Source organism: Enhydra lutris, unplaced genomic scaffold (genome assembly GCF_002288905.1).
Source record: "Enhydra lutris kenyoni isolate GAN:26980312 unplaced genomic scaffold, ASM228890v2 scaffoldscaffold75, whole genome shotgun sequence".
NCBI lineage: Eukaryota > Metazoa > Chordata > Mammalia > Carnivora > Mustelidae > Enhydra > Enhydra lutris.
The window spans coordinates 971,045-988,050 of NW_019154159.1; the positions used below are offsets into that span (position 1 = coordinate 971,045).

A 17,006-nucleotide genomic window follows, 5' to 3' on the forward strand; every position below is an offset into this window, starting at 1 on the left:
CTAGAGAAGTAGACCAAGCAGGGGTCCTAAAGCAACTACAGAGGCTCCAGCTTGAACACGTGCAGCACTTGAAAGATCGTAGGCAGAGGACCGCGGGGGTCAGATCTGTGAACCGGCTTGTGGAGAACAACTGTAACAATTTGAGTGCCTACTCCATGTCAGGTCAGTGCCGGCCACTTCACGGGCATTACTCACACGTCAAGGAGGTTTAAGTGCCTTGCCTGAGGACACTCAGGGAAGCAGTCCTTACTGGGATCTCCCTCTGGACACACGTGGAGGCGGGTGAGGCCGAGCGGACCCAGGGAATGACAGATCGGGTTCAGGGATCCCCGGGCTTGCGTCCCGCGCCGGACCGGAGGAAAGCCACGCGCACGGTCGATGGCCGTCGGGGCAGCGGGGCTGCTCACCGCCTTGAGTCCGGAGGTGGGTGGGCGGCGGTCCGGGCCGGGGGCTAAGAGGCCATGCCGGGCCGGAGGCAGCCGGGTACCCGACTCCGCAGCCTGGAGGGGTGGGGAGGCGCGGCGCCCGGGGCTGGCCTGGAGAGATGCGGGAGGCTCCTCCTCCGCCCCCGCCGCCGTCGGTCGGGGCGCAGGGGCTGGGCGCCGAGGGAGCCGCAGCCTTTTCCGGGGGGCGGGCCCGGCGGCGGCGGCGGCGGCGGCGCCCGGGCTCCTGCCCCGACAGGTGCGCGCCGCGCGCAGGAATGCGGCGGGCCTGACTCACCAGTGCCTCCTTCCCACCTGCCGCCCGCCCCATAAAGCGGTCCCCTCCCCGCGGCCGCCGCCCGCCCTCCCCGCCACCCGCCCTCCGGACAGTCCCGGCTCGCCCGCGCGCTGCCACCGGAGCGGCCGAGCGGAGCCCAGCGCCGGGAGGGGGCCAGTCCGCGCCGAGGTAGGTCCGGCCGCGGGGGGCTTGGGCGCGGGGCAGGGGGGCGGGACGGCGGGGCAGTCGGGGGCGGGGTGGTCTCCGGGCTGCACCCCGTCCGCCCCTCCAGTGCCCCGGGCCGCCTGAGTTGGGCGTCCGTTCTGGGAGCCTGGAGGCGAGGAGGGGAAAGTGAGTGCCCACCGCAGCCCGGCCAGCACATCCAGGGACCCTTTTGGGAGGGCCGGGTGCCTTTTGTTTCCTCTTCCCGTAAAGGCTGCCAGACCTTGGCCCCATCCTGCCCGGGGCAGCTGCCTGGGCTGCCAAGGTGTGTCCTGGGGGCAGCTCGGCGCAAAGGGGCCGTGTGATCGGGTTGGCTAAGGCTCTTGGCCCTGAGACCTCTGGGCTAGGGAGAGAGGCCTGAGGGTTGGGTGGGTGTGCGGCAGAAGTGGGCAGACGCAAGGCAGTGGCTGGCAGGCCTACTGGGCTGGGCCCACTGGGGTTTGCAAAGAAGGTGGGGGAGCAGCCACCTATGGGCAAAGGCTCTCCATGTTTGGCGAGGCCTTGCCTGCTGTGTACAGTGCCGCCGTTCCGTCTGGGGCCTGGGGAGTCCCTGACTCCCCTCTTGACCAAGCACAGCAGGGGCTGGGGTCTGGGGAGTCCCTGACTCTACTTTTGGCCAAGTGTATGCCTGCCCTCCTCCCAAAGTCGGCTCAGGACATGCTTCCTCCAGGAAGCTCTCCTGACCTCATTCAGCAGCCGTGGGGGCTATGCCCACTACTGTATCCTCGTCAAGGGCTTGCCCCTTTCCCACTCAGCCCCTGGTGGCCCTCTGGCTGCGGTGCAGGGACTTCCGATGGCTTCTGACAGCAGGGCTGGGCTCCTTCCCACCCTAGCACGGCCTTGCCACACCCTGAGCCCAAGGATCTGACAGAGCTGGAAGTGAAGGCTGAGGGTCTCTCTCCATCCTGAGGGCTGAGAGGAGAGAGACAGCTGGGGGACAGCGGGGGACAGAAGAGAGACAGCTGGGGGACAGTGGGGAAAGCGTGCCTGTCTCCTGGGCCCCGATTTCCTTGTGTGACAGAGCTGCGAGGGGCCAGGAGATGGGAAAGCAGGGGTCCTGTGGGATGGGAGGAAGCCTGGTTCCGGGAGAGCCCCCAGGGTGGCCGGGAGTGTTCATGTCCTGAGCACCTGGCCCAGCCTGTGGCCACAACCTCCAGGAAACCCATCAGCCTAACTTTTCTGTGAAATCTCCTTGTTTTTAAACTTTTTAAACCCAAGTTGGAGTCAAACAAAAACACTGTTGAGTGCATAGCTCGCCCCCTAACTGCCATCTTAGGGTTTCTGAGGATGACAAAGAGGTTAAATGGGGGCGGGTCTGGACTGCCCTGGTCCCATCCGGGCTCCCCCACTGCTGGCTGCAGGATGAGGCGCCCCAGCAGCCTTGTGCCCCTTCTCCACCTCCTCATCTGAGAAATAGGGGTATCATGGTCATCCCCTACACGGTTCCTGTGTAGATGACACGGCCATCACGTGGGTGAAGTGCTGGGCACGAGCCTGCTCTGTGCCCAGCCCGGGAGGATGAGTAAGAGCAGGGCTTGGCCCTCCAGTGCTGGTACCTGCATGCATAATGGTGCCCCGGGGAGGTCCAAGTCTGTGGCCCGTATTGTGCAGCGTGTGGGTGTGGTGCCTACACCCCAAGGCTGCAGGAAAGTCATTTCCCCCAGAAAGCCACCCCGCCTTGGCTGGCTCAGGGCTTCCTTACCCTAGGCCCCTCTGAAATGGCAGTTCCTCCCCAGCCTCTGGATGTTTGGGGGCTGCTGGTGGCCTCCTGGGAGGGACATGCCCCAGAGGGAGGGAGGTAGTACCTTCCTGCCCCCTTCCACAGGCTTCCCCAACTCTTAGAGGGAAGTTTAATGGGGGGGCCTTAGCTGCTACTGCCCACAGGCCAGGGACTGAGGAGTGGTCCCAGGAGAAGGAACCCGTGAGCATGCGGGAGAACTGGTCCTGGACAAAGAAGCAGGGCTCTGACATCTGTCCTCCGCTCTGCAGGGCTGGTGGCTCTGCCCAGTTCCTTCTCTTCCCAAGCAGCAGGCCACCCGTCTTTTAAAAGTCCTCAGGGTTGTCAGTGCCTACCCCGAAGGTCACTGAGGAGCTGAGACGGGGTAGTAGTGAGCCAGAGGCAGGCGCCTTCCTGGGGAGACTGGCACAGTGTGTGTGTATGTGTGAGAGAGAGAGAGAGAAAGAGGGCAGGAGGGGCATGTAATGTAGCTCCAGGCCGACTTCTGAAAGGATGATCTGCTCAGGGACCCCGAAAACTCAACTCTGGAGCAGGCAGGGTAGGGGGTTGGGCAGGGGACCCACCAGTGAGGGGCCAGGGTGTCATTGCAGAGCCAAGCTGGGCGCCACCAGCTCCCATCTCCCCTCTGCAGGCTCCAGATCCTGGGAGGGCTCCCCTCCCCCGACCACAGCACCTTCATCAAAGGGCAATGAGGCCACAACAAGCAGAGGATGGGAGGGTAAAGCCAGGCCCTCGAGGGGTGGCCTCCTGTTGGGCGAGACCTGACCCAGGCCCACTGGGATCTGAAAGGCAAAGGCAGAATAAGCCTCGCCCTGCTCTCCACGAGATCAGCATAGAAGCCCTGGCATGGGGACACGCTCAGAGCCCCCAGTCCGCAATGATGCCAGGGTGGGGCGTCCCGGGGCAGGGTGCAGACCCACGGCGCATCTTAGCCACGGGTCCAGAGACGGCAAGAGGAGCTGCGGCGGGGGGGGATACCTGGACCCCACCGTTTGCAGGCTGGGTAGCCTTGGAACATCACTGACACTGTCTGAGCCTCAATTTCCAGCCCTGTGTGGTGGGAGCACTAGAGCTGTGACTGGCAGGGCCGCGGGCTGTGGAACGTCTTCCGTCAGCTCTGGCTGTTACACAGGAGGAAGAGGATGGCAGGACCCCGTCCCAGCTGCTGGAGCAGGCTGCTGCTGCTGGCTGTCCTGCTGGGCGCCAGCTTCCCTGAGGAAATGGGTGAGTGGGTCTGGCACACGTCTGCAGCACCCTTCTGGGCAGGGGCTCCCCTTTCGAGGTACTGCCCTTCCACGGAGGCCAGCCACAGGGTGTCTTTCCCCTGACGCTCACTTGGCCACTCAACAAACAGCCAGGGCCCCCTTCGAGGGCTGGGGAGCATGAGGCCCAGAGCCTGGAGGAAACCGCCCACTCGGCGATCTGAGGCACTCGCAGGGTGTTTCTCATGGGAACTTGGAGAAAGAGACCCATGACTCTCTTCCGGTCAGCTCCTACCATGGAAATTTTGCCTTCAGAACAGGCTGTGTTGGGGCGCCTGGGATAGGCCACGACGGGAACATGGGCGATGCCGCAAGGCAGGGCTTCCCTGCCCCCACCAGAGCCAGTGTTAAACACTGACCACCCACCATCGCCTGGAGCCCAGGAGGCCACCCACCGTGTACACTGAGTGTACACAGTAGGTCCTCACTGTGATTTTTTTTATTACAAATTTTCTTTTTTTTTTTTTTAAGATTTTATTTATTTATTTGAGAGAGACAGAGCACCTGTGAGCATGAATTGGGGGCAAGGGGCAGAGGGAGAAGCAGACTCCCCACTGAGCAGGGAGCCCAATGCGGGGCTCGATCCCAGGACTCCAGGGTCACGACCTGAGCCCAAGGCAGATGCTTCACCAACTGAGCCACCCAGGCATCCCCCTCACTGTGATTTTAACTGAAGAGAACCAAAGGGAATCCCTGTAACCCTTGGGGAAACTCCAGAGTTTTCTTTCACTCATTTACTAACAATTTTTTGTGTGCGGGGCTTGGGCTGGGGACTGGAAACAGCAATAATCAAGACAGACACGGTCCCCTGTGCCCCGGAGGAGCAGGGGAGGGATGGCCAGGGTGTCCCCACCAGCAAATGGGCCAGCCCTGCACCATCCGGACTTGAGTGGAAAGCTCAGGTGTGAGACCCAGCTCTGCCCCGGCCATGCCAGGGGGACAGACCACCTACCCACCGGCCTCTGCTTCCTCCTCCATAAAGCGGGAGAGAACCCCTGCCTCTCTCCAGTGCACGCGGGAAACGGCTTGGCCCCTGGTGAGGTTCATCTCACTGGGTCTGCTCGTCTCTGCCTTCCAGCGAACCGCTGCAAGAGGGCCCAGGTGAAGAGCTGCACCGAGTGCATCCGCGTGGGCAGGGAATGCGCCTACTGCACGGACGAGGTGAGCCTCCGTCGCCTGCCCCCTTCCTGAGCCCAGTCCCAACGCGGCTGCCCCACCCCGCCGTGCCCCACCCCTCGCTCTGGCCCAGTCCACACCCGCCGCACCCTCAGCCCAGCCTCAGGCCAGGCGGGTGTGGAACAGGCAAGGGTCAGGAGAGATCCAGGGCTGGGACAGCCGGGGGATGGGCACTGATCGCCCTGACCCCATCTCCTCTGGCCAGATGTTCAAGGAGCGGCGCTGCAACACCCAGGCAGAGCTGCTGGCTTCCGGTTGCCGGTGGGAGAGCCTGGTGGTCATGGAGAACAGCTTCGAGATCACAGAGGTGCCCGGAGTGGGGGTCAAGGGAAGCAGGCCGGCCCATGCTCGAGGCCGGCTGTCTATAGGGGTCCGCCGTGTCTGCTGGCTGGGCTGAGAGGCTCCCCATCAGATCTCTGGAGTGACCCTCCAGCCTCCCCTGTCCCCCTCCCCCGGACACAGGACGCCCAGATCAACACCAACCTGCAGCGCAGCCAGGTGTCGCCCCAGGGGCTACGAGTCCGGCTGCGGCCAGGCGAGGAGCAGCACTTTGAGATGAAGGTGTTCGAGCCCGAGAAGAGCCCGATGGACCTGTACATCCTCATGGACTTCTCCTACTCCATGTCCGACGATCTGGACAACCTCAAGCAGATGGGGGAGAGACTGGGTATGGCTGGGCCAGCATAGAGGACAGTGGGGTGGGGAGCGGAGAGGGTGGCCTCATCTTGCTGGCTGGCCCCTGCTCGGAGGGCCAGGGCTCAGGATGGCTACAGCCATGCCACAAGGAAGGATAGGATATCTGAGCACCCCAAGAATTCCCTCCCCTCCCATTCTGAGGCAGGAGTCCTGGCCAGACCCCACTAACCACTCAGGACTTTGGAAAAGGCCCAGCTACGTGGGCAACAGGACTATCCGGCCCCTACAGGGAGCATACCCGGGGCCATGAGGCCAAGACTCTGACCCAGCTCTTCTCCAGTACCCTGGCTGCCCCCTCCCTTGCTCCATGCATGACTCTGCCCCCCACCCCGAGTGCCATTTCCCTCATCTGTGAACAGGGAGAAGGGCTACTGTGAGCCTGAACTGATGTTCACACACAAGGTATTGACAGGAGGTTATTTTCCCTCTTCCTCCTTCCCGAGCCAGCCCCTGGCCCCCTCTGCTGATGTGGGGGTGTTGGGGCTCAGTCGTACCCTCTTTTTCCTGTTGACATCCAGCTCAGGTCCTGAAGACGCTCACTGATGACTACACTATCGGATTTGGCAAGTTTGTGGACAAAGTCAGTGTCCCTCAGACAGACATGAGGCCTGAGAAGTGAGTGACTGAGGGGCGCGTGGGTGGCTCAGTTGGTGAAGCCTCTGCCTTCGGCTCAGGTCATGATCCCAGGGTCCTGGGATCGGGCCCTGTGTCAGAGTCCCTGCTCAGCGGGCAGTCTGGGAGTCTGTTCCTCCCTCTCCCTATGACCCCACCTCTCGCTTGCTTGCTCTCAAATGAATAAAAATCTTTCTAAAAAGTAAAATAAAGTGCTCGCTTCAGCAGCACATATACTAAAATTGGAACGATACAGAGAAGATTAGCATAGCCCCTGCGCAAGGATGACAATGCACATTCGTGAAGCGTTCCGTATTTTTCATTTGCTTCCAGACTGTAGTTTCAGTTGTGTCTGAAAGCACAGATAAGGGGGGACTTCTGTATATTAAATCATCACATTGTACATTTTAAACATATTACAGCTTTGTCAGTTCTACCTCAGTAAAGCTGAGAAGAAAGCCAAGTTGAATAAATGAAATGAAATGAAATAAAATAAAGTAAAACAAAATAAAATAGTCTAAAAAAAAGGATTGAGTGACCGAGTAGACAGGTGTCCCAGCCACAGGGCTCACCTCCTCTCAACCAGGGCACTTACAAGTGTTCTGGTCGAAGCAGGCCAGTGGGACACTTTTAGAGAGGGTGGACACAGGGTGGGCACAGGGTCTTCTCCCTTGACTCTGTCTCCCTCTCCCTCCACCTCTGTCCAGGCTAAAGGAGCCCTGGCCCAACAGCGACCCCCCCTTCTCCTTCAAGAATGTCATCAGCCTGACAAACAACTTGGACGAGTTTCGGGATAAACTGCTAGGGGAGCGGATCTCAGGCAACCTGGATGCTCCTGAAGGAGGTTTTGATGCCATCCTGCAGGTGGCCGTGTGCACGGTGAGTGTCAGGGACAGCCCTGCCCACCCACACCAGGGCTGTGCTTCTCTGCAAGGGCATGAGCTGCCCACCTGCCGGCTCTGTTGCCAGGCAATGACCCCCATGCCCAAAGACAAGTTCAGACCCTCCAGGGAGCCCTCAGTTACAAGCCAGGTTGAGACGTGCTGGGATCCAAGGCCCCCCCAGCCTGAGCAGTCAGTCTGCTTTTGTACCAACCAGCAAAGCAGAAGTGAATTCTGGGGTTCTGGAATCTTCCGTGCCCTGAAGCCAACCTACCCCCAATCTCCCTGTTAATGCCAGTCTTCCAGGACCCACAGTCTCCAACTGCACTGGACAGCTGAAGAGGGTAGTTTTTATGTGCACGGTGATTTTTTCATTTTGAAAATAATATACCCATCGTATAAACAACTTGGAAAACAGAGAGCAGAAATTGTCCATAATTTCATCACAACCAGCCAGCCAGTCACTTGATACCCCACCAGCATATTTTGCACACTTTTCCGTACTTTATATAGCTGATATCAGTATACTTATAATTCTGAAACTTGCTTTTTTTTAAATTAACACTATCACAAGCACTTTCACTTGTAATACATAGTTTTCCAGATTATCCGTATATTTTTCTAACTGCCATGCACAGCTGTATCTATTTTAACTGGTCTTTTCTTTCTTTCTTTTTTTTTTTTTAATATTTTATTTATTTATTTGGGAGAAAGAGAGAAAGCACAACCAGGGAGAGCTGCAGAGGGAGAGGTAGAAGCAGGCTCCCCGCTGAGCAGGGAGCTTGACGTGGGGCTCCATCCCAGGACCCTGGGACCATGACCCAAGCCAAAGACAGATGCTCAAAAGACTAAGCCACCCAGGCGCCCCAACCAGACTTTTTGTTCACCAGTTGCATGTATGCATTTTCCCATGCAGTTGAAATATTTCCACAGGGGCTCCTGGGGGGCTCAGTTGTTAAGCAGCTACCTTTGGCTCAGGTCATGGTCTCAGGGTCCTGGGATCAAGCCCCGCATGGGGCTCCTTGCTCGGCAGGAAGCCTGCTTCTCCCTCTCCCACTTCCCCTGCTTGTGTTCCCTCTCACTGTTTCTTTCTCTCTGCCAAATATATAAATAAAAAAATATTTTAAAAAGAATCAATGAAACAAGATGGGATAGGGAGGGAGACAAACCATAAGAGACTCTTAATCTTACGAAACAAACTGAGGATTGCTGGGGGGGAGGTGGGGGAGGGATAGGGTGGTTGGGTTATGGATGTTGGGGAGGGTATGTGCTATGGTGAGTGCTGTGAAATGTGTAAGTAAGCCTGATGGTTCATAGACCTGTACCCCGGGGCAAATAATACATTATATGTTAATAAAAATAATTTTTAAAAAATCAAATTTAAAAAAAGAAAGAAGGAAATATTCCCGCAGAGTAACTATGAAGCCTTGGGAGGCCAGTCAGATGACGCTGGCTCGGGTCTTGCGTGGTGACCACTGTGTGCACAGAGCCCGTCCGCATCCGTCCCCAATCCTGGTCGCGGCTTTCTGCCACCCATGGGCTGTTGGCCACGTGGTCCCTGATGGGTGCTGGGTCCTGTTCTCTCTGTCACACTCTGCACTGCGACGGACATCCTCAGCAGGCGGCCTGCTTGACGGGCCTCCCCACTCCTTGTCGTTCCCAGAGGGACATTGGCTGGCGCCCTGACAGCACGCACGTGCTAGTGTTCTCCACCGAGTCCGCTTTCCACTACGAGGCGGATGGCGCCAACGTGCTGGCGGGCATCCTGAGCCGCAACGACGAGGCATGCCACCTGGACTCCTCGGGCACCTACACGCAGTACAAGACGCAGGACTACCCATCCGTGCCCACCCTGGTGCGCCTGCTGGGCAAACACAACATCATCCCCATCTTCGCTGTCACCAACTACTCCTACAGCTATTATGAGGTGCGGGGCTGAGGCCTCCCCCCGGCCGGAGGGGGGCAGGAGGGGGCTGCACGGGACTTCTCAGACGTCCTCCCTCCCTCCTTCCCCTCCCTCCAGCTCTTCCTTCTTTCCTTCCCAAAGCTTTTGGCTGCCCCAAGGGTGGACCCCAATGGGAAGGGGAGTTCAGGTGCCCATCCCCCCACCCCACTCCCAAGAGAGTAGGGGTGAGGCGGGCAGGCTCCAGAGCACACCAGGCCTTCAGGGAGGATAACCGCAAAGCTCCTGTCCACATTCAGTGAGGTGAGACTTGTGGAGGGCTTAGCCCCGGGCTGGCACTCTCCCCCACAGAAGCTGCACACGTACTTCCCTGTCTCCTCGCTGGGAGTGCTCCAGGAGGACTCCTCCAACATCGTGGACTTGCTGCACGAAGCCTTCCAGGTGAGGCCCGAGCGCGGCCCTGGTCTGAGACCTTCAGGGGCAGGGCTGGAGAGGAGGCAGAGTGGGCAAAGGATGGCTCAGGTGGAGGTTGAGAAGTAGGCCAGGCATGTGAGGAAGGGCTCTGCTGTTCCCTGGGGACCCTGAGATGCCTCCCTTAGCCTGGCCCCAAGTTCCTGTGGGCTCTGCCACCCTGACCCCCCCAATCCCCCTCAGTTCTCCATGCGGAGTGGGGGGAGGTCAGCCAGACCAGAGTGGGTGAGCCCGGGCCCCCCCCCAGACCGCTCATTGCTTGTCCTCCTCCAGCTCATTCGTTCCAACCTGGACATCCGGGCCCTGGAAAGCCCCCGAGGCCTGCGGACAGAGGTCACCTCTTCTATGTTTCAGAAGACAGATACTGGGTCCTTTCGCATCACGCGGGGGATACCGGTAGGCCTCTGTGGGGTTTTGGGTAGGGGAGGATGAGCACAAGGCGCTGAAAAGGGGGTGGGTGTGTCTGCCCAAGCAGGGGTCAAGAGCATCGCCTTTATAGGCTCCTGGCTGACCCTTGATCTCGGGGTCATGGGCATAGAGATTACTTAATAAAAAAAAGATTGGTTTAAATAATAATAGTAAAAAAGAGTGGTGCCTTCCGAGTCAGACAGGCCTGGGTTCGAAGCCCCCTGGGTTAACCACTTGGATGACCTGGGCGCCTTTCTAGCTTGCCCTCGTCTGCGGAATGAGGATTAATCACAGAGCTCGGAGGGCTGCCTGGAGGAGGGAATGGGCCACAGGTGCCTCTCATCAACGTCCATGTGGCTGGGGTCTTTGCAGGGCACTTACCAGGTGCAGCTGCGGGCTATGGAGGCGGTGGACGGGACCCACGTGTGCGAGCTGGGAGAGGAGGACCGGAAGGGCATCATCCATCTGAAGCCCTCCTTCTCGGACGGCCTCTGGATGGATGCTGGCATCATCTGCGACGTGTGCCCGTGCGAGCTGGTGCGATACGGCCCTGCCAGGCGGGAGGGAAGGGCCGGCTCCCTGCCCGGGGAGGCCCCGGGGGGGGTGAAGCAGAGCCTCCAGGGGGCTGTGTCTGCCTTGCGGGGTGCCCTGAGGGGCGGAGGCAGCGGAAGGGTCCAGGGGCCCTGTGACACCCCGCCATGATCTCCTTCCAGCAAAAAGAGGAGCTTTCAGCTCGCTGCAACTACCATGGAGACTTCATGTGCGGGCACTGTGTGTGCAGCGAGGGCTGGTGAGTGCGCGGGAGGCCCCGGCCGCTGCAAGGCTCTGACGTCGGCCGCACGGTGGACGCCCGGCTGAGGGCGGGATTGCGGGTCACAGAAAGGCTTGGAAAGGGTCTGGCTCCATAGTGAGGCAGCTCCAGCTCAACGCGCTTCGAAACGCGTAGACATAAAGGATGTTTCCGGGAAGAGGTGCGAGGATCAGGACAGTGGTGGCCAGCAGGGTGTGGGGACTGCCTGATAGGGACAGACACGAGAGGGACCCTTGCTTTTCACTCCATCCCGCTGCGATAGCCTTCTGAACCACGTGTACATGGGATCTGATCAGAAATGAGCTCATTGGGGCATCTGGGTGGCTCAGTGGGTTAAAGCCTCTGCCTTTGGCTCGGGTCATGATCTCAGGGTCCTGGGATGGAGCCACGTATCAGGCTCTCTGCTCAGCAGGGAGCCTGCTCCCCCATCTCTCTCTGCCTGCCTCTCTGCCTACTTGTGATCGGTCTGTCAAATAAACAAATAAAATATTAAAAAAAAAAAAAAAGAAAGAAAGAAAGAAACAAGCTCACCGTAAGGGTAGTGAGGGCTTTTAAAGCTACAAGACACTGAACAAGCCCATGGTGACTTGAGGAAGGGATGCTGGGAGGGTCTTGGGAGGGACCGGCATTTGGGTCTCAGCTCAGGCAGGCACTGCTTGTCTGTGTGACGTGGACCCTCGGAGGCCCTCTCAAAGCCTCAGCTTCCTCATCTGTATAATGGGTCGGCAAAAGCCCCAGCCTTCCTCTCAGGCTGTGGGGAAGTAACTGGCTCCTTCCGCAGGAGCGGCAAGACCTGCAGCTGCTCCACGGGCTCACTGAGCGACATAAAGCCTTGCCTGCGGGAGGGCGAGGACAAGCCGTGCTCCGGCCGTGGCGAGTGCCAGTGCGGCCACTGCATCTGCTATGGAGAAGGCCGCTACGAGGGTCCGTTCTGCGAGTATGACAACTTCCAGTGTCCCCGTGCCTCCGGGGTCCTGTGTAACGGTGAGCTCAGCGGCCCCTGTGGCCAGTGTTGGGGGGCTCGGGACACCAAGGGCGACCTGGGTATCCTGACCTGGGGGGAGAGCCAGGCCAGGAGTCAGAATCCCCAAGTTTGGACCTAGCCCCTCCCAGGGCTCCCCAGGTACCTCCCCTAAGTCCATCCCAACCTGGACCTCCCTCCGCTCTACAAACTTGATGCCCAAGGCCCCAGTTCATGTTTCAGACTGCTCCCCCTGAGGTCCTGCCGTCTCTGCCCACCCTCAATGTCCAATGAGGGCGGGTCCCAGTGCCGCGACTGTCCTCCCTCTCCCAGGAGATGGCAAGTTTGCAGCAGGCAGGACCTGGGGGCCTGCACCCACCATAGTGCCTTGCAGCCAGGGTTTCCGAGCAAGGCAGGGGTCACGGAAGCCATACAGAGGCCCCAGGAAGGATTGGGTTCTTGAATGGAGGAGAATCAACAAAAATCCAGCCCTCACATGCTTACTTAGCCCCAACCATCTTCTTGCCCCTGGAGGTCAAGCCCTTGCTTTCCTACCTTTCCTCCCTTCTTGCCTTTGTCTGTCATGTTTCCCCTTCAGTCCTCCACATGGGAGTGGACTCAAAGAAAGGAAAGGAGAACTGGGTGTATCCGGAGGAAGGCAGACATTTGGCACAGATAGAGCTGTGGGAGATGAGGGGAGGTAGAGGCTGCTGGAGAAGGAGGCAGGACCAGAATGCGGGGCTGTGGGTTCCAGTTCTAGCCTAGTCCCAACTTTTCTTAAAGGGCCAGAAAGGAAATATTTTTGGCTTTTTGAGCTATATGGTCTCCGTCACAACTACTCAGCTCTGCCACTGAAGCAGAAAGCAGTGACAGACGATACATTAACGAGTGAATGTGGCTCCATTCCAATAAAACTTCAGCAAAAGTAGGTAGTGAGTTGGATTTGGCCTGCAGGCTGTGGTTAATCAACGCTTATTCTGGTTTAAGGATTGTAGACTTCATCCTTCGGCAAAAGGGAGTCACTGGAGGGTTTGACTTCATTTTCAAGCTATTTGTATGTTAATCTTGTATCCAGCTGCTTTGGTAAAATCACTTATGAATGGGGCACCTCAGTGGCTCAGTCAGTTAAGCATCTGCCTTCGGCTCAGGTCATGATCTCCGGTCCTGGGATAGAGCCCTGTGTTGGGCTCCCTGCTCAGCAGGGAGTCTGCTTGTCCTTCTCCCTCTGCCCCTCCTCTCTGCCCATGCTCTCTCTGTCTCTCTCTCAAATGAAATCTTAAGGAAAAAAAAGGGCATTATAACTTAGAAATTTTTTTTAAAACACTTACAAAATTTAGTAACTTATCTGCAGTTTCTTTTTGCTATTTTGCAACATGTCCCTAATATATATTTTTTAAGATTTTATTTTTAAGTAATCTCTACACCCAATGTGGGGCTTGAATGTCCAACCCTGAGATCAAGAGTCCCATGCTTCACTGACTGAGCCAGCCAGGCACCCTTTGTTCCTAACATTTAAAATAACAGCAGTTTTGGGGCTGCCTGGGTGGCTCAGTGGGTTAAGCCTCTGCCTTCAGCTCAGGTCCTGATCTCAGGGTTCTGGGATCGAGTCCCACATCGGGCTCTCTGCTAGGTAGGGAGCCTGCTTCCTCCTCTCTCTCTCTCTCTCTCTCTCTCTGCTTGTGATCTCTCTCTCTGTCAAATAAATAAAATCTTAAAAAAAAAATAACAGCAGTTTTATTTCTTCCTTTCCAATACTTACATGTGCTATTTCTTTTTCTTACCTTATTGCATTGGCCAGAACTCATTAGGAGTTCTTAAACCGGAGAGACACACAATTGGATTTGTGTTTTGGGATAATGACTCTGGCTATAGAGCGGAAAGTAAAAGACAGAATGGAACCAGAGAGATGGAGGGAAGGAGATTCCAAGAAAGTGAGGAAGAGAGGGATCAGCCCCCAACTGGAGAAATCCCAGCTCAGGCTGAGCAGCCACAGGCCCTCCCGGGCAGATGGGCAGCCTGGACTGCAGGAATGAATGTGGCTCTCCTCTCCTCTCCCTCCCCACTCTCTGTAGACCGGGGACGCTGCTCCATGGGCCAGTGCGCATGTGAGCCCGGCTGGACAGGCTTGAGCTGTGACTGCCCTCTCAGCAATGCCACCTGCATTGACAGCAGTGGGGTAGGCGGGGGCACAAGGAGGGAGGGCAGGGTGGCGAAGGGACCGTAGTCAGAAACACCTGCCCTCTCGGGCAGGGATGGGGGCACTGGTGCCTCACTGGTGCCTCCTCTTGTTCTAGGGCATCTGTAACGGGCGTGGCTACTGCGAGTGTGGCCGCTGCCACTGCAACCAGCAGTCGCTCTACACGGACACCATCTGTGAGATCAACTACTCAGCGGTGAGGCCCAAATCACTGGGGTGTGGGCATGGGAAATTCAGGCACCGGGCAGGGCCGACAGGAGGCACTGAGCCTGATGACAGAGGATCCGGCCAGGGGTGTGAGTTAGGCTAAGGGAGCCACAGTCCCCATCTCTCCTCCTCTCCCGCCCAGATACGCCTGGGCCTCTGCGAGGACCTGCGCTCCTGTGTGCAGTGCCAAGCCTGGGGCACTGGTGAGAAGAAGGGCCGTATGTGCGAGGAGTGCGGCTTCAAGGTCAAGATGGTGGATGAGCTCAAGACAGGTGTGAGGCAGAGTTGAGGACGGGGCTGCTAATAGCCTAGGCGGAGGGCATCCGGTGGGTAGGGGGTGTCACTCAGCTGGGCAGGGCAGTGGCGCTGGGCAGAGGGCTCACAATCCAGGTTGAGGTCATGCAGACCAGAGCGAGGGAAGGGATTGAAGACTGGGGAGAGATCACAGAACACAGACAGGACCCACAGACCCTGGCAGGAGGCCCAGCTGAGTAGGGACCTAAGAGTCCAGGGAGGGGGAACCTGGCTTAGGCGGGGGGCAGATAGCCAGGCCGGGATCCGAACACAGTAGAGACACATAACTGGCCCAGGGGGGCGCACATTCTCCTCTCCTCTGGGTCAGATAAATGTTCTAGAAGCCAGGTTCCTGAGTGACACCCAGGATGGGGAGGAGGGGGCACAGACTGGCAGCCTTTAGATGCTCCTGGGCGGGGACAGGGCAGCGCCCCAGCTCGGCCTGGCTCTGTGCCCCGGACCTTGCGTTCTCCCCCGGGAAGGGGCCTCCCCCCCACAGTGGGCACGGTGGGCCCCAGGGTAGGGAACGCCTCCCCAGGCCCGGGGTGCCCTACTGACCGTCCATGGGCACAGCAGAGGAGGTGGTGGAGCACTGCTCCTTCCGGGACGAAGAGGATGACTGCACGTACAGCTACACGGTGGAGGGTGACGGCGCCCCCGGGCCCAACAGCACCGTCCTGGTGCACAAGAAGAAGGGTGAGCTGGCAGACAGGGCTGGTGGGTGGCCTGGCAGGCTCCAGTGGGGAGTGGGCAGTGCCCCCCTCCTTCTCTTCCTCCCCTGCCTCCACAGACTGCCCACCCAGGTCCTTCTGGTGGCTCATACCTCTGCTCCTCTTCCTCCTGCTGCTCCTGGCACTGCTGCTGCTGCTGTGCTGGAAGTACTGCGCCTGCTGCAAGGTGGGCTCCTTGGGCCCGCCCCCCCGCAAGGAGACCTGCTCACCCCAGGGGCCCCATCCCCCACCGGGTCCCCACTTACCCCAGGGGTCCCATCCCCCATGAGGGGCCCCATCCCCTGCCAGGGTCCCCACTTACCCCAGCCAGGGTCCCCACCCCCGCCAGAGTTCCCATCCCCCACCAGGTTCCCACCTCCCACCAGTATCTCCCCTTACCCCAGGGGCCCCACTCACCTGAGGGCCCCACCCCACCAAGGTCCTCATAGGTGACAGAGGCCAGGTGACTTCACGTCTTCTGCCCAACTCTAGTGGCCGCCCCACCGCAGCCCTTTGCCTCTGCCAACCATCAGCGGCCAGGACCTGAGACGACTTGTTCTCAGGTCAGGCTCATGCGAAGGAGCCAACAGGGAAAAGAGGGCCTTGCCTGCCAGGAGCTGATAGTCTCACCGGGCAGAAGAGCTAAAAAGGCAGGAAAGCATGGAGGATGGCCCAGCACAGAATACTGAATTGTAGGAACAGAGAAGACACCATGTAGTAGCCCCAGGATTGTGGGATATTAATATATATTACAGAGAAAAAGACATCTACGATCAAGTACATTTGAGAAAGAGGCTTCTTCTCTGCAGGATATCTCAGAGCCTTTGATCTAGTTGTCTGCATAGCGAAACCCTAAGAATGGCATGGGGAATGACATCAGTGCTTCTCAAATGGATTCGATCATAGATCCTTTACTTAAGAGACATTCTGGCAGGACCAGGGTCCCATGGCACAAACTTTGGGAATCCTCTGCCCTCATCACCCTCTGTACTCACCCAGTATGCTCCACACCTAGATCCCTTCAACTTCCGTGATATCCTGGTATCTGGGGAAGTCATTGTTGCCCCACTGGACCATTGGCATGGAGGGGCTTCTGTGGGCTGAGGCAGCCGTCCCAGCCCTTATCCACCCCCCACCCTGTCTTCTAGGCTTGCCTGGCACTTCTCCCTTGCTGCAACCGAGGTATTGGCCTAGCACCTGCGGGGGTGGCAAGGGCTTCGACCGCCCCTTCTCCTGGATAGGGTGGAGGGGAAGTAGGGGCTGAGTCTGGAACAGAGGCAGGCGGTTTGGGGTCCCACCCAGAGTGGGTGTGGCGGGGAGGGTCTAGGGTGAGGCCCCATGTGGAGGACCCCGTCCGCAGGTCACATGGTGGGCTTCAAGGAGGACCACTACATGCTGCGGGAGAACCTGATGGCCTCGGACCACCTGGACACACCCATGCTTCGCAGTGGGAACCTCAAGGGACGGGACATGGTCCGATGGAAAATCACCAACAACGTGCAGCGGCCCGGCTTTGCCAGCCACGCCTCCAGCACCAACCCCACAGAGCTGGGTGAAGATGGGAGCTTGGCACCGTGGCTCCCCGCAGTGTCCCTGGGGCTTGGGGCCTGGGGCCCATTCCCCACCGTCCCAGGGTTCCAGTCACAGCATTCCTGTTCTCTCTGGGTGTTGGGTGCAGACAGGGGCTTGGCTTCGACCCTTCCTGATGGGGCTCTGGACCTCAGGATCTCGGCCCGCCGGTCCCCCCGCCCCCCACCA

At 58.7% G+C, this 17,006-nt stretch overlaps 1 protein-coding gene across 1 annotated transcript in view; it reads left to right on the top strand.

The window, feature by feature from the left end:
• The first annotated feature begins 868 nt into the window (after positions 1 to 868).
• LOC111160262 (integrin subunit beta 4) overlaps positions 869 to 17,006 on the top strand; it is a 29,630-nt gene continuing 13,492 nt past the window's right edge. Inside the window, exons 1-20 of the mRNA XM_022523201.1 lie at positions 869 to 888; positions 3,792 to 3,883; positions 5,000 to 5,082; positions 5,303 to 5,404; positions 5,560 to 5,764; positions 6,312 to 6,408; positions 7,113 to 7,284; positions 8,950 to 9,213; positions 9,541 to 9,630; positions 9,934 to 10,056; positions 10,441 to 10,605; positions 10,782 to 10,858; positions 11,661 to 11,863; positions 13,913 to 14,016; positions 14,135 to 14,233; positions 14,387 to 14,516; positions 15,112 to 15,234; positions 15,329 to 15,435; positions 16,397 to 16,430; positions 16,609 to 16,800. Coding sequence (XP_022378909.1) covers positions 3,802 to 3,883; positions 5,000 to 5,082; positions 5,303 to 5,404; positions 5,560 to 5,764; positions 6,312 to 6,408; positions 7,113 to 7,284; positions 8,950 to 9,213; positions 9,541 to 9,630; positions 9,934 to 10,056; positions 10,441 to 10,605; positions 10,782 to 10,858; positions 11,661 to 11,863; positions 13,913 to 14,016; positions 14,135 to 14,233; positions 14,387 to 14,516; positions 15,112 to 15,234; positions 15,329 to 15,435; positions 16,397 to 16,430; positions 16,609 to 16,800 — 2,452 coding nt within the window. The 5' untranslated portion in view covers positions 869 to 888; positions 3,792 to 3,801. The remainder of the gene's footprint in view (positions 889 to 3,791; positions 3,884 to 4,999; positions 5,083 to 5,302; positions 5,405 to 5,559; positions 5,765 to 6,311; positions 6,409 to 7,112; positions 7,285 to 8,949; positions 9,214 to 9,540; positions 9,631 to 9,933; positions 10,057 to 10,440; positions 10,606 to 10,781; positions 10,859 to 11,660; positions 11,864 to 13,912; positions 14,017 to 14,134; positions 14,234 to 14,386; positions 14,517 to 15,111; positions 15,235 to 15,328; positions 15,436 to 16,396; positions 16,431 to 16,608; positions 16,801 to 17,006) is intronic.